Raw genomic sequence first — 17,681 nt, 5'->3', positions numbered from 1 at the left:
GTTGATAATTACACGGCGCGTTCGTGCAATTATCATCAACGTGCCTCAAGTTTCCGAGTGCGTGCGATCGTAGGTGAGCCCCGGGTGCGCGTTTCGTTTACCGTGCAACGTGCACGATCGATCACGTTTCGGCCTTCTCCTCTTCTTCGTCATCTTCTCCCGCAACCTCCTCTTTCTCCTTCGCACAATCCAGTTCGTTTTACGGCGGAGGGAAAGTGGCGCACCCGAGTCATGTACTATCGCGTCCGGCATTTATGATGGCTACGCGAACGTAAGTAGCCTCCTCGCATAGCGCACCTTCATCGTACGTACGTACGCATGATTTATCTTCGCAGGCGCGCGAGCGGATCTTGCTTGCACGCGCCGAGGGCGGTTTGCGTGTATCGATTGATCGCTTCACGATTCATCATCTTTTCTTCAGAACAATTTGACAAGGCAATTTTTATATCATTCTACATTTTTTTCTTTTTGATTAGCGACAAGTCTTCAAATTTGTCAAAAAATTCTGTACTCTGTAGTCATTCGACACGTTTGAAGAATAAATGTTTGCTTTGCTTACACTATTTGTACTCAGCATCTTCGCTTTCTCTCTTTCTCTTCAACGCTCGAATATGTATAATATTTATATCGTTTTAAGTGCAAACGTTTTTGGGAATTTTAAATAACACGAACTTAATGTGTTACACGACAAATAAAATATTAGGTCTATTTATGTTGCTTGCACTTTTTACACAGAATCTTTATTATCTTCTCTCTCTTCTAATATATATATTTTTCTTTTCAAGTGCAAATATTTTGGAGATTTTATGAACAAATCTAGCATTAGGTAGTAGTTTCTAATAGTTTCTAAAGAATTCAACCGTTTCTTACTACCTTGTCTTTCCAATAAATTGAGGAGCGTGAGGCACCTCTGCCCAGACTTCTTCAAGCGGCCAGTAGGTCGATAGGAAATTGAGCTCTTCCTCTTCTTTCTTTATTACATTGCTCTCGCTTTAATTCGAGCGTTTGGACACGTACCAAATAAATTGAATTCGGTCCGCAGAGGCGCGATCGACTTACAGACTTGCACGTGAATCGCGAAGGAGAGCAATAGTTCTCACGTGAGCGGAGGTGAGTGCACACACATTATAGAATGCTCGTAAGGTGAGCCGAGAAGGCCAGTCGCGTGTATGTAAGGGCAAGGGGTCGTTGCTGGTTTTGTATTTGTGGCTGCGTGTGCACAGAGATATTAGGAACACATTTATAATGTTCTCTCACGACCATAAGTGCAACTTATGAGAAAACTGGTTTTAGTAACGTGAAGTTTTTGTTTACTTACGGTAAATATGGATGTATAAGAAAACGCAATATTTAATTGGATTTCACTCTTAGAGTGTCAAGCGCGTGCTCAATTAGCTCTAAGATCTTTTTCAAATAAGCAAACTGCGTGTACGTGCCTTCTAGATGTCCATAGTATCTATTTGAATTGTATCTTATTGTGTTATATCGGTTGCGACTTGATTCATAAAAGTTAAAGCAAAGTAAGTACCCGTCGATGGTTAGGTTCGATTATTTTGAAATTTTTCTACGCAAAGAATGTCAAAGGCATAGGCGCCGAATGTGTAGAAATTTAAAAGATATTCTGTATTAAAATTGCTAAAATCTTTATTTTTATATATTTAATAGCTATATGTTAACATGTTACATAGCATATTAAACGTTGTTTAATTTTTAATTGGAAAGATTTTTACGAATAAGTATTTTTATTCTTGATCTTTGTATTTGTACAACGCGTATGCTACTCTAGTGTCGTTGAATAAGTATATCATGGAACAAATCTTGCTGTCGCAGCATTGAGAAGTTGTCATTTGGTAGTCAAACGATCCGTGGATCACATTCGTCAACCGCTTGGCGACCACATTTAGCTCGATACTGTGGTCGATGTTACATCGCGTATTCTTTTCTACGGTATATCTTTTCCCCCAAAAACGACAATTGTACGTAATCTACATTTAGGTATTTATCCTCATCTCCATTTATGCATAAATAATAATTATTTATATGTTCCTTTATATAAAATCGCGCATACCTTCCTTTGCTTGCTACAGATTCGAGTTTCATAATTCCCGCTCAACCAGTATTATAATATTATTCAAGACGGGCGTGGAAGTCGTGGCTCCTATAGCTCCTGTGGTCAAGAGTTTGGTGTTCGCGGAGTTCGGTAAGTTTGGCTCAATGCTACACTTATTTTTCAAGTTTTCACACAACTAACGTTTTATATAATTGTTATACCTGCCTTTATATTATACCTAATACCCTATATTATACCTAAGAATACCTGCATTTTTTAATCATAACTCACTCAAGCAATATAATTTATGTGATACATAACATACAATAACCTCTAAAATTGAGAGTGAAACTTTGGCTGCGCTCCCTTTGGCGCTTACAGCGCTTATGAGCAGCGTTCCCAGATTCCAAGAGGGCCCTTATCGTATGCATTGCGCAAAATTATTGTATTTAAACAAAAATTATTGTATTTAAAAATATTTAAAAAAAAACAAGCATTTACTTTATACATAAGTTCGTAATCAATATTAGTCATACCAGTTTTATCTTGTTCATTTAAAAATGTTGTTAAAATTTAAAAATCAAGAACTGTGTAATTAATAAAAAAAATACAAATAAAATGCATCTAATCTAAAACTTTAGTCTAAAACTCCTTATCGTATTTGTACGATAATTTTAATCATTGTACGATGTACGATAACACTTTGCTATGTATGTACGTAAAAATACGATGTTTCTGAACGCAGTTCTGGTGAATTAGTTATTAATGCTGATTGCGTAATCTATAGCCAATTACAGTAGAAGAAATGAATGCCATCTATAAGAATTTTTAATAAGTCAAATATCATTGTTGACATTCAGTGAGTAAAAATAAATAAAACTAGATTTATATTAATTTGTGTTTGAAAATTCTCAAATTATCATATTTTCACGTACGATAGCAAAGTATTATCGTACATCGTACAATGATTAAATTTATCGTACAAATACGGTAATTATCGTACGGCTGAGAACGCTGCTTGTGAGCATCTCATTTGTCGTTTAATATTTGACAAAGCACCAAAGGAAACGCAGTCTATAAATTTTATATAAACAATTATGTAATAATTGTATTTCGATTGTTTCTTCAAAGTTTCATGCAGTTAACACTCGAAATTGTTAATGCAATAAATACACCCAAATGTATCTATTGCATTAAAATATTCATTAATACGTTGATTAATAATTTGTATCAATCGAGCAAAGTTTTCACAGCTGTGGAAGCATTCCCATCGTTGTCCGGGAAATTTAAAACATTTATTATCCATTAGGCGTGAAAGGGTCAACTTTAAACGTCGCGGAACGGAATAAAAATACGAAATGCCATAATCGTTATAGCGATGGTACTAATGCTTATGAACATTAGTGCAAGTCGAACCGACGCGACGGCGGCTGTAAAAATCTCGCCAGTGCACCATCGAAAGTAAGCTTTCTCGACGCCGGCTCATCAGCACGTGTTTGACCACGTGTCGGCCTATATCGCGTAGTCGTGGCATGGAATCGTTCCTTATCCTCTCCGCGATTGTGTACGTGCGCGTGCCTCGCTAATGAGATAACTTTACACAAGTGCGTGCGCTCGCCGTAGGCGCAGAGAAAGGTTGGTGCTTATCATTCGTTTCGAATGGCCGCTCTGCCATTCCTGGAAGCTGGAACCGCGTTCTCTCGATTACGAACGTTCATGATCATCGAGGGATCGTCGCTAGGTGCATTCGCGTAATTTATTACATCCGCGTGACTCTCACGCGAGAGGAGGATTCCCTTCGCGATACGCGATAATGACGATCCAAATGATTCGATTATAAAGTCATTATTTGTTACGAAAACGACCCTTGCCTTATTCGTCGCTTCGTGCGCGGCTGTATCTGTGTAAAACTTTCACAACGAGATAAACATTTCGAATCTTTCTTTTTGAAAATAAAAACAGAGTTGTGCCGTGAATTTCAAAATTACGTGTACATGAATTATTATTCACACCTTTTTTCACGCAGCCAATGTCAACAGAGTCAATTATTATAAATCAAATAAGTGATTGATTTCTTTGAATTCTATTCTTGCAAACTGTTTTACACAAGAAAAAGTTTTAGACTAAAGTTTTAGATTAGATGCATTTTATTTGTATTTTTTTTATTAATTACACAGTATTATTAAAGATTTGTAATACTAATATAGAAACATGTGTTAATGTTTCTTTTTAATTATATTTTGCGCTAAACATATATGTATAAATAAAAAAGTATACCATCACGTTTACAAGTATCATTTTTTATTTATGTGCAGACGTAGGCGACGTAGCATCGCATTTATACTACTTTCTGCGCTTACGATGATAACCCTTGTTCTCATCGGCTTATCTGTCATACTTTTCGTGTATGCTTTCCGTAAAAATAACAAAACGTACCGACTTCCACCTGGACCAATTGGTATCCCGCTGTTGGGTTATTTACCATGGATTGATCCAATACGCCCGCATGTGTCGCTGACTGAACTAGCAAGGAAGTATGGTCCGATTTGTGGGCTACGAATGGGCTCTGTATATACAATATTGTTATCGGATCCACAGCTGGTAAGGCAGACCTTTGCCAAGGATGAATTTGCCGGCCGGGCTCCATTGTACTTGACGCACGGAATAATGCAGGGATACGGTGAGTGAACTACTTTTCTTATTATTAAATAAAAATAGATCCGCTACGAAAAGAAAGGAAAGTAAGAAAAATAATAAATTTCTAAGGATCGTAGAACAAATGATGAAAAGAAAACTGGAGAAGATCCAACATTTAGCGACAGCAAATTAAAAACTTTTAAAAATAACAACTGAAATTAAAACTTTTAACTACCTATGTAGAATTTTATAAATTGATGCGAAAAAAAGGATCAAGGTAGTAGAATTTAATTCGTCAGTTTCCACTATTATGTTTTTATTTCGAACAAATGAGAGTGAAGAAACTTTACATACTTGTAAGGGGTTATTAAGATTTAACTGCGCTTGATCTGTAATTTAAATAATCTTCGAAGATATAAGCCCTCGCAGCGTACAGTATTATATGTTATGCACGTGGCGAACGCGACTCGCCAGCAGAAGAGATAACAATGGAGCGAGATGAATAGGCACTCATGAAAGGGCACTGCTGTCATTAGGACGTAACGGTTCCTCTAACGAATGAAATTTCGCCGTGGGCCGACTAACCTACTAAACAGCTGAAACACATATCTGTCGTTCGGTGGTGTTTTAGGATTCACAGAAAAAAAGGAGGATGCTGAAACATCTTGATTGTCCCGCGGAAAGAGAACGAGGTCGAACTCGACGTCGGTTTTCTCGCAGGATTTAGAGAGCTTCCGGGTGGCGATGGCGTTTGTCCACCCGTCGTTATCTTTGTAATCGTAAACCGCCGACCTAAAAGTATTCTTCCCGAACGTTAACCCGACGTGTACGCACAGTGAAAGTCACTTCGTGAAGACCCACGCCCGGGTGTGAACGAGAAATGAATTTCTTTCGGCAGCGCATCCGTGTTTGCGCCATTCTAACAGCACTCGAAACATTCCCGCGAAGTCGTTAGAATACGCCCGAAAGTTAACGTGTCTCAACTCTCGTCCTGAAGTCTGAGCTCCGAATTTCTCCTTCTTGCACAGAACTTTTTTATTACTGCTTGCCGAAGTTTAGTAAGTGGCGATGTCAAATTGTGTGGCTACTCATTAATTATTTATGTGTCAACAACAGTACTTTTAATGTTTAAAATAAGTAATTAATTACTAATCACATATAATTTAATGTTGCCAATATTATATTTCTGTAAGGTGTTACACGAAACGTTTTAAATAAATATAAATACGCGAAGAACTTTGTACTTCATAAACCGAAAACATTGCTTATTATATTAAAATCATTTTTGGTTTGAACAATGAAGAGCTACCTAAATTAAGTATTGAGAAATAAAGAAACGTTATGTCAATATCGCCTAGCATGTGATGTAGTAAGAATTAACTGTGCAATGTATAAATATAATCGTGCAATTGTTGGAATTCGTTTGCGACATGTCGTGTCGGGTCTCGCGTGCGGCTCATCAAGGAGAATAGAGCTGATCAGCCTAATATCCGGATGGTCCCGTTCTCGCGATAACGAGGACTCTAGAGATCCAAGTGCCGTTACGATTTTCGATTTACGATCGAGCGTTACTGATCGCGGCGCGACATTTGATAGCGGGTCCTCTGCACACGGTCTCCGAGTCTCCGAGTCGCCCCGTTACTTGAGTTACACGGAGTCCCGTGGACATAATGCGTGATAGATAAGAGAGTATCGTGGCCACTTCTCGCCGGGCTTCTTTACTGCATATCCCGTGCAGAAATCCGGAACGCCTGAGCTTGGCGTGTCCCGTCGACGTACACGGGATACATCGGAAGTTGCAATTATATACCGCTTGTCGCGAAGCTGTCGCTAAGTCCCTGATTTGCGCAGCCTTTGTTTCCAGACGAAAACAGGGTTACTCGAACGGTCGTAAGTTTCGCCCACCGCGTTGAAAATTCGCCGACAAGGCCACAAATTCCATCGTCGTCGTCGTCGTCGTCGTCGTCGGCGGCGGCGGGGGCGGCGGCGAGCCGAGCTGAGCGGAGCGGAGCGGAGCCGGGCGGTGCTGCACCGTGCCGTGCCGAGTCGAGCGGGACGATAATTTCACGACAAAGTGTACCACGGGACCCGATGGTACCTTTACACCTCGTTTCGAAAGCTCCCATTCTCCCGTTCGCAATCCTCCGCCGTCTTCGGCGCGCTTCCCTCCCTCCTTCCCTGCTCCCCTACGCCTCCTTGTCCCCGCACTTTATTTCGTTCTTTCTTTCTCTCTTTCTTCATTCCTTCTTTTTTTCTTCTCCGATGCCCGGTGCATACGCGCGCGTGTATGTACGTGAGCCTTCGGCGATGTTTACGAGGCGCCATGCCTCCAAGTCAACGGCCCCGTGATTTCTCCATTCATTTCCTTCGCCGCTATCGCCGCCGATCTTTTACATGTGCGCCAATCTAGCGGCGCGCCGATAAATACTCGCGTGCATTACAAGTTGATCGCGGCATCGACCTCGGATACTATCACGAAGTTAAAGATATAAATTCAGTTATCTATTACAAGTTTGTACATTATTTTCGTAATAAGTGACGGTTCAATACAATTTGTCTCTTCAAATTTACATAAACTTACTTAAATATTATATTCCGTGTCGTGATAATTGTAGGTGAATTGCCCGTTCATGGTTCACTTATCGTAAATCTTAAAGTAAAACTTTGAAAAAGTGAAAATTGAACTTGTATAATTAGTTAAGTAATTTGTTTGATAAGAGATAACAAAATTGTTTTTATAAGATCGAATAAGAAGTGTTTTTTATTATTAGTGGCAAGTTACTCGAATAATTGCTCAATTTTCACCCTTAGAATGACATTTCACTCTACGAGATGTAGAGAGTTACAATTACGTATTCACGCATGATAACAGAAATTATTTTATAATTACGCTTCTTTTATCAAATATCAAACGAAGAATTTTATTTTCTAAATGAAAAATCCAGCATGAGTTACCGATATAGTATAAAATATGTTAAATAACTATAATTATTAAATATTAAATAAATTTTGATTTAACATAGTTTACGGATTAAAATTATAAACACGTATATTTTTATAAATCATAAAAATCTCTTTAATTCATTCTAACTCGTAGTCATATAGATAACAAATTACTCTTGCTTTAAAACATTACTTTTGGAAATAATTTATACAAAATAAACTATGAAAAAATGCAGAAAAAATGCGACAATTTAAAATTCAAAAAGAAAGCAAATGTGAGACACAGGCTATTTTAATTTAGGCGACGCGACGAATTCGATGTACGGGTCAGTGCAGCTACATCCTTCGCACGTGCAACCTCGCGACATTGAGACGCTTCTGCTACCTTTCACAAGACTCCTGCGTTTGAAGAGTCTTCCTCCACTCCTCATGGACGCCCCTCCAGGGTATTCAGGAAAGATCCTCCCGCCGTAGATTTCCTTTCTTTCTCTCGATCGGATTAACATTCAGGTGGGGATTGTAGCCACGCCTCCGTCCGACAGGTACTCTCTGCAGGTACATATTTGATGCTGAACTTTCGCTAAAGTTAGATCGAGCATTCAGCTCGGCACAGGAAAGGGAGACTCTCTGAAGTCTCTAACGCTTATTCCAAGTAGTGAGGGCTGGGATTAGTCAGACGAGCACATTGCGGACCATTACTACTTAGACGCATCACCATGCGTTGAAGTCTCTGAATGAAAGTGACGATAGAAACGCATTGTTACTACCGCGTTTTCCAATACAGCTTGACAAATGCTTTTTATTACTTAATATTTAAATTTCATAATTGATAATCAATTAACAGCCTGTAAAAACAGAAAAAGAAGGTTGCATTTACATATTATTACAACACATTTGCAGATAGCAATAAAAATATAATAAATAAATGTAATATAATATATAATTGTGTAATAACATAAAATAAATAATATATTAAATGTACTTATTAAAAATATCAAAATTGTTATGTTAAAAACTGGGATAATTATATATTCTGTAAAATTTAATTTATTTTTAGCAAATTTGATTACAACATATATTAAATAACAAATATTTAATGTTACACTATTTGTAAGTATAATAACTACTTGTAATGGGCATATTAGACGATATATAGAATCATTTGTTTAATGTCGTTATGCAGTGATTGATATACTAATTTTTTAAATAACACTAGTTTACAGCTGAACATTATTTTAAACCAGATAAAATGTTTTTAAATGTTTAAAATAACATTGTAAACTAAATTTTATCAGCATGTTAATATTAAACTTTGTATTTGTACGTATTAAACTTTAATTATTTTAAAAATCTGACATACCGTTGAAATTTAGTTTACAGCATTGTTTTTAGTACTTTAAAATCTATAAAAAACACCTTGTTTAATTTAAAATAATAAAACGTTTTATGCAAACTAATGTAATTAATAGTATCTTATTAATTCCAATGAATAAATTAAAACAAATATAATTGTTTGCGAGTCGCCGCAGTTATTAATGCATATAAGAGAAAAGAAAGATTTTTTTAAATAAATAACAAAAGAATTACATTGAATTATAAAAGAATTATAAAATGTATAAACGTCTTAGTCTTTTGATCTTAGAATTGGATCTTTTTCATTGGAATAGTCTATTAGTAAATGCATGAATTGATGTATAGTTTCTTTTTCCGCACCTACCTTCAATATTATTAATGATTTAGTCTCTTTTTGGGTTCTTCATTCCTAAGATTTTTCCATTTTACACAGACAGTAAAACATGGAAATTTACAAAGAAACTTAGGAGTTTTTGAAAACCTGCCTCTGTGACTAATCTTGGCTGCCTCATCTCTTTGTATTTCTACCTAAATATGCTATTGTGACCGTGAAATTTTTCGTGACATATACACTCAAAAATTGACACATTTGGAAATGAAGAACTTAATAAAGTATTTAAAGAACCCTTAATAATATTGGAGATGGTGCGAGGAAAACTATCCATTGAAAAATTGAGCTATCTTTCTTTATACGTTTCTATATTTTACTGTCCGTGTAAAAAATCCGGATCGCATCATTTCTTATTATCTCTATTTAACGATGACATTTTTTGAAACTGACCGTGAAAGAAACAATATTATATATACCGGAAATATACCGGAAATTGACACATTTGGAAGGGACTGAAAGAGAGGTTACAGTAATTTATGATGTTGAAGATAGGTGCGAGGAAGAAAACTACTTAGCAACGCATATATTTCCTTAAATTGTTACACTGAAGAGAGAATTTAAATTTATGATCGAAATGATGTTTGTATATTATCAATAGGTATAATTCTTTTGTAATTCACTGAAAAGAGATCTTTTTTTTATCTTACACGTACTAATAATCGTGGCGACATAAGCAATTATATTTATTTTAATCTATTTTTTTAGAAACATAATAAACATAGCGTATATAGCGTGCATAGCACTTAGTATGGCCTCGGCATAATTACATTACAATACATACAGCTACGGACTTATAGAATCTTGTAAATAAGCATAATAATCTATTGATATACATATATTTTTATCCTAACACTATTATTAAATTACAGATATAATTAAAGCATTTATTTAATAAAAATATGCGTGCAATCCTTTCTTAAAATTCATAATGAAATTAGTTAGAAAAATAGAACAGCCTGAGGCTTATAAAATATCCTACATAGCCGTATTTCTAGGAATAGCCTTGTTCCAGGAAGTTATTCTAGAGAAACCTATTATAACGAGCAAATGCGATTAAAGATCGGGGAATGGATAAAAAGGATCGGAAATACCGTGAATACCGTCGGTTAACGGAGAATCAGGTAACGCGGTTCAGAACGATCAGCAAAACGCCGGCGGTGCGAGTCAAAGTATTAATAGGCTTCTGGGAAACGGACCGAAAGTGAGAGTGATGTTAGTCCTTATAAGACAAGTCTACCGGGGATACCAGGAAATAATCTACTGTTTCTCGCATTTAAATTAAGGCCTAGAATATTTGCAAAACTACACGAGGCATGCAAAATATTCTTTTTTTTTTTTGTTGGGGACAATTTATTTTATGATACGTTAACAGGAATGATATATTGCAAATAAAGAATATTCGGTTGTTTAGTGTCTTTCTCATTTGAATCTAGAGAATTTTCCTTTGATATACGGTTTCAAGAAGATATTTTAAAATCTAATGCAATATCCTCTAACCATGCATGAGACACTAGACTGAAGATTAGAATCCTTTTAATACTAGAATTTCCTCTTCTCTTATGAACCTAATAATAATCTTATTTACAGCATTACATATTAATTTTAAATATTTTAAAACAATATTTTTTACTTTTAATCTTATTATTCTTGTGAAACATTAATGAAACATTAATCTAAATTTACTTAACTAGAATAAAAAATTGGACGTTACATTATTGAATAGAAAGTGATAGAGATTTTTTTTTAGATTTTTTGATAAAAAGCCATTTTTTCACATTCTATTCTTCTCATTTTTTATTCATGAAGTAAGTGCATCTTGTTCACGAGAAACACGTCACCTCGCAGTAGGTAGCAAAGTTTCATATTCGCATGCGCGGGCTCGCCATAATACATGATAATCGTTTTGTGCCGCAAGTATCTTGCATATACTTTTATTTCAAGAGGTTGTTGGATTATTATAAGACAATTTCCTATAGAGAAATTTATTTTTGATTATGAATGACGCATTAATTTTTTTAAAAAGAATACGTTTTTCAAGAGGAATATACTTCATGTAAGATTTTTTTGTTAGATGAAATGCTTAGAGAAATTTCCCTCATTTATAAGTTATAATATTTTTTTAGAGTGTAGATTTTACGTAGACGTGTAGACATTTCTCGTAATGTCTCTATAATATACGATTTTTTTAAATAACCAAATGATAATTTGGAAATACAATTGCAAAATAAAAGATGTATGTCACTAGGAATGAATTTTATTTCTACACGAACTAATATTATGTATGTAAGAATAAAAATAAATATCGACAATAATTAAATAAAACAGTATGCCAACGTAAGTGCGATATTCACGATATAATGATAATTCACGTTATTAATTCCAGTAATAAGTTAAAGAGTCAAAGATATCGTAAGTTGCTGAAGCCGATTACATGACGACACCATCGCGATTACAGCCTAAGTTAGAGAGCGACTGAGTGTGGGGGCCCCAGTTTGTCGCATTACACCTTGCATTACAGCGAGGGTAAGGTGCGCCGGTGGACGGCGGAAAGGGAGGAGAAGAGGGGAGAGAGAAAGACTTGATCTTGGAAAATGATAGATCACCGCCACTCTCGTTACCGCGGTGCATCGACCTGTAACGCGGCGATCGTCAAAAGTGTCTGAACGATGCGACGGCGTTGGCCTTTAAGCGGGTCGACGAAACCTGAAATTCTCGACGTCCTTGGTGCTGCCGCTGCCATACAAACTGCAACATGTTGATGGCTAATTTCGGATAAAGAAAAAGAAAAGATTGCTCTGTCACGATTCACTTTTATGACATCGCGATTCGCTTGGTAGGATCCTTCGACAAAGACGACCGACTTTTGACCACTTATACCAAAATTGCTCGTCGTGACGGCGACCTTTTTTTCCTTCAGCGAAAAGATCACGAAAAGAGTCTTATCGAAAAAACACAGCTATCGAAGAACATACAAAAACAGAATATTATCTATAAGGAAAATATATGTGTGTATCTATGGAGAAATATTTATGAAATTCTAATCTATTCGATAACATTAGAAAGTACAATAAAGTCATTGAAGAATATTTTTGAATGAGTGAGTTCTCATTGAACATGTATTTCAAAGTATATCTATAGGTACATATACTTTTCCTTGTAATTATTATTCTGTTGTATGTTCTTCGATAAGATACATTAATGACTCCATTTATACTAATGCAGTTTATTTTTAATCTCTGTTTAACTTATTCTTTATCTTTCTCTGGTTGACCAGAATATAGAAGGTAAAGAGTAAAAGCTATAAATTAAACACATATAGAGATTAAAATTAATTTATGTTGATAGAAATGGACATTAATAATCAATTGAGAAATTCATTCATTCGAAAATATTCTTCACTGACTTGATTGTAGAAATCTCTCTCATTTATCATTAATTAATTATTATGAGTCTTTCATTATTATTTTTAAGCCAAAATTAATTCTATGAAATAAAAAAAAAAAAGAAAATGAAAACATCTAAAATTATAGTTCTGACGTTAGTATTTAAAAGAAATTTACAAAAACTAGAGTTGATTTATTTGTTTCCTGAGAGGCTTAAACAATAAGTTTTTCTATTGTTGGTTCAAGTTTCGCTTTTCCGTTCATCGTTTAATGAAAATCGATGTCTCAGACTTCTTTTTTCTAAATCTTCAATTGAACTGACATGGATAAGTTGATAGATTTTTAATTTAGTTGCGTAAGCTACTTCTTATACGGGCTCGCAAAGAAGGTAACGAGCAGAGGCGAACATTCGCCGATGATCTAAATCGTTATAGAAACGTCGCAGTTCCAATCGGACTTGGCATACCACAGCACTGACTCAACGGTGCAGCCAGGCGCGCGCGTGCAAAATAAACATTACACGCGAGAGCTTCCAAGTGACTATTCCCGCGCCTGGCTCATTACAAGCGCGTGTAACACTGACGTAAGACGTCCGCGATTTTCCTGCCAGCGGCTTGTTTTCCTCCTTCGAACGCCGGACTGGGTGTGGGTGGAATTTCATTTTTTCCCTCACGGCGCGATCCTGTTTTCCACGCGGTATCCTTGTCTTCTTTTTTCATTCTACATAATTATTGACGCATCTACTACTTTTGTATAGCTTTCATCGTCGCCGTTGTAGAATTACGTGATATACGAGTACACCACGCTCAGTCCGAATAAGTCTCAATTCCAAAAACTCGTTCATACGATGAACATATTTATAAAAGCATACTATCATAAATTAAGGTGTTTCCCCAACTATCGAGGAAAATATAATTTGTATCAATTAATAACTATATATTCGCAATTAAAAGAAGTTTCGATATTCGCTCGCAATTTATGCTCGTTCAAATAACGGCTGTGTATCAGAGCAAAAATACGATCGCTGATTGCCGTTCGGAATCTTCCCGTTTTTGTAATGAGCGGTTTATTCACAATTGGGTAGGTTAGGCACGTCCGCGCGAACCCGGGATCGACCGTCGCTCGCACACGTTGTAAAGGACTCTCACTTTTATCGGTCTCCTTGAAGGAAGGTCTTCCGGTCGTCAGTTCTGCTCTGCATCTGCGGGGAGTTACAGTTAGCTGCGCAAGGACAGGCCGACGATCTCTCCCGTTAAGAGCGACAAAGCGTTGTGCGGACGACCTACGTGCTGGAAGGTTGTGACAGGTCAACGGTGCGAACGCTGACTATCCATGTAACGCTTTGTAATCATCTGGAGTTCTCTAGGTTTTTCGAATTGGCGCAATTAGTCGAAATGTACTGTACATACGACGCAAATCTTGTAATAGAAAATTGTTGCGAAGATTTCCATGAAAAAAAAAAGATATTTAACTATTTCCTGTCTCGTTTGATAAAAACTGAAATTGAATATTAATGCGATTGAATATCAAGATCGATCTCGCGTGTATTTTTTTCGCTCATTTCCATATGCACTGATGATCGATTAATGAGCGAATCAGCCAATAAGTTCATTATTATGTATTATGGTGGATTTGTCTGCGTGAAGGGTGACTTCACTACATGGCGCATTTTTCGTGAGCAAGCATTTTTTATGATGCACCTACTGGATGAATTACGCCATCGATATATAGTATACTATTAATCAATATTAGCCAATATATTGCCAATATATTGTGCTACTAGGATAATTGATAGTCAAGGAATATTGAAAGTTAATGGTTTAAGAATTTAGCTCTTTGAAGATCGGACTGCAATTCTCTGTTATTCTCTATTACCTATTATTCGACGAGTTGACATTGCAAATTGTTACTATTACTTAAAATTATAAATTTGTCTTTATGGCCATTGCTAATGATATTGTTGTTGAAGCAGTTTTAAAGTCTAAGAATTTGTTTCTCAGATCAATGTACTTCGCTAATTAATCTACTTTCATTAGTGCGTACGTATAGCACTCAAAAAATATTCTGCTATTTAGCGAGTCTCACTTGACTCGAGAGGATCTTCCTTTGATGCACGGTCTCAAGAAGATGTTTTAAAATCTAGTGGAATAATCCTTTCATACATAATTCGGTCGCGGACACTTGCGAAGGATCATTACCGAATAGTCACACTTTCAACCAGTCGACAAAGCTATCGTGGCATTTTAATGGCGCGCCATAAAACGCACGATCGATCGGTCGACTGTATTTGGACAGGACGACTATCGCGCGTCGCCTCCATCTCGCGCTGCACTCGTCGACTTTTTGCTGGTCGAGGTGGAATGACCGGCCCTGAAACGTTCAAAACGTGTGTATGCATTATCCGTCTCTCGTCCGGTTTATTTCTGGCGGTTCGCGAATTCGTGGAGAGTGCCCTTCTCTCCTCATCACGCCATGCCCATGCCCGAGTGATGTCATCCCCTGAAATCACCGCGGCGGGGTGTTTAGTTACGTAAGAATCGACCGGCAAGGAGAGCTCATTGTCCGTAGTCTTTCCTTCCCCCCTCTTTCCATCACTTTGCATCTGCTGTGCAGATGCACTCTGAGGCTGCAAAACAAGTGTGCGAACTACGAGTTAGACTCTCTCTCTCTCTCTCTCTCCCCCCCCCCCTCTCTCTCTCTCTCTCTGTGTGTGTGTGTGTGTGTGTGTATTTAATCTTTTCGAAAGACTGCCGCCTTCAGAGCTACATAATTCCCTCCTACTCTTTCCTTTTTAAACATTTCTAATAATATTTTCTTATGAAATGTATAACATTTTGCAATGTATAGAAGGTGTCTTCTTACATGAATAATGGCTTCCTATATGAATTAAGTCGCATTCGGGGCCAGTAATAATTAGGCGCATCACATCAAACTATTCGTGCATCATGACTGTTGGTCCAAAAGAATATAATGGGATATAACAACAAGGATATAACAAACATTCATGATGCACGAATAGCTTGATGTGATGCGCCTAGTTATTACTGGTCCCGAATGCGGCAAAGTCGAAATTAAAGCATGACAGAAAAAACAATTAATATAAAAAAAAATAATTTACGGCTTGCAATTCTGTACTTGCGTTTATTAAGTAAAAATTAAAACAGACCTCACGATTATTAATATTAGATGAAAGATAATTGTTACGTATTGAACTTTTTATTCTTTCAATTATTTATATAATTGTCGCATAATATTTTCAATCGTCGTTCAGTATTTTTCGAAAGAAAAGAAGCTTTGTAAAATTTAATTTCTGTAAAACTTTACGTAACTCTATCTTTAACTTTGTAACTTATCAAGGTAAAACCGAGTGGATAAAACTAATTAATTCTAAGCGAATAATGATCATACTCACCACAAGGTTGCTTTGCCAGGCCTCCTCCTTTTGTTGCATAGGACACTCGCGAATAACATATACAACAATCGCGCGTGGAACTAATTAGACTAATCTATAAAACTCATGATACGACTTCTAGTTCTTGGTCGAATTGTATCGTGGGAGTTATGAGAAAAGCCTTTTTAAAAGTCCATTTACTTGAACGGCACTCCCGAAGCAAACGTGCGACGCGACGAACCAGTTACGGTTCGTTTTTAATTAAATTGGTCGGCACTCCCGAAAACGCGGCGCGATGAACCACAATTGTACGATCGACGAAGCAATAAGTGCAATGGGTACAGTTAGCTTTTTCCATAGGTTTTCAAGACCTCGGGGTACTCAACCCTCCCACCACATCAAGATCGTACCCGTGGGAGAGAAGATTTCTTCTGAAAGACTATACAAATTTTAATTCACTTAAAAAAGAAAGAAACGAATACCGAGCATATATCAGTCTATCACTATAAAACAAAAGAATATGGATGCTTGAACAAGTTTTGTTACCAAAATATTTGACGTGTAATATGCATAGGTGCTATAGGCATATTGCCATAGATATTATAGAAATAAACACCAAATAATCTATTTTACATTTTATATATTGTCTGATAAGTGAACTTTATTGTTTTCTTTATTTCATAGAGCTTTGTTACAACTTTATATTTTAGTTATCTTAATTATCACAATAAGCGAAATTAGCTAATACAATTAAATATTTGTAACAACAATCAATTATATATCGAAGTAGATATTTCGAGATTCTTATAAAAAATTATATTAACAAAATATTATTAATGATTAGAAGATTGGGCTGCATGTAAATGAGCTGTTAAATTTCGAATTATTTAATAATTCACTAAATTCTCGCCAAATATTCTTTTTGTATATTATAAGATGAGCGAACAAGTGTAATAAAAAAAAAAAGAAAAAATGAACGGAAAACTATAACGTATAATACTTCTCTTTTATAAGAGATAACGGCGCGAGAAATCGTAAAATTTATTTGATCGAAAGTTTCAGAAAAAAGTATATGCTGTGAATTTTAATTCTTTTTACGAATGTTGATCGAAGAGCGAAAAGAGATTAATGTACACATAGCGCACCTGCGATCCCGGAAAGTTTTCTTGGCGTCATTTAAATACGACACTGACCTATCGACAGTGCTGCCTCTTAGAACAAGCTGCGAATGATAAATAGTATCGCAAACACGCATCGCGCGGTGACCTGTTTATACCCCAGCAGACTTTCATTATTTCTTCTCTCGACGCTCGCGTCGTTCTCGAGCGTGTAACATGACAAATTCTAAATTCTTAGAAATTATCTTCCGAGATATCCGAGTTCGTTTTCGTTTCTTGGAAACGGTCAAAAATAGGCTGAAAAAATACAGTCAAAAGTACGGTCAAAAATACGCTCAAAAATCACGACAAGTCCCATTCTCGACGACAGCGATAATATATATTTCTGTTCGTTTTGTAATTAATGTAAAAAATG

At 36.3% G+C, this 17,681-nt stretch overlaps 1 protein-coding gene across 1 annotated transcript in view; it reads left to right on the top strand.

Annotated features, from left to right (window-relative positions):
- LOC105827862 (cytochrome P450 306a1) overlaps positions 1-17,681 on the top strand; it is a 28,535-nt gene that overhangs the window by 4,774 nt on the left and 6,080 nt on the right. The window contains exons 2-3 of the mRNA XM_028189117.2: positions 2,088-2,200; positions 4,366-4,730. Of these exons, the coding sequence (XP_028044918.2) occupies positions 4,412-4,730 (319 nt within the window). The 5' untranslated portion in view covers positions 2,088-2,200; positions 4,366-4,411. The remainder of the gene's footprint in view (positions 1-2,087; positions 2,201-4,365; positions 4,731-17,681) is intronic.

The sequence above is a fragment of the Monomorium pharaonis genome, chromosome 4 (genome assembly GCF_013373865.1).
Source record: "Monomorium pharaonis isolate MP-MQ-018 chromosome 4, ASM1337386v2, whole genome shotgun sequence".
In the NCBI taxonomy this organism is placed as follows: Eukaryota; Metazoa; Arthropoda; class Insecta; order Hymenoptera; family Formicidae; genus Monomorium; species Monomorium pharaonis.
The sequence above is the reverse complement of the archived record's forward strand: the minus strand, read 5'-3'. Positions and strand labels throughout refer to the sequence as shown.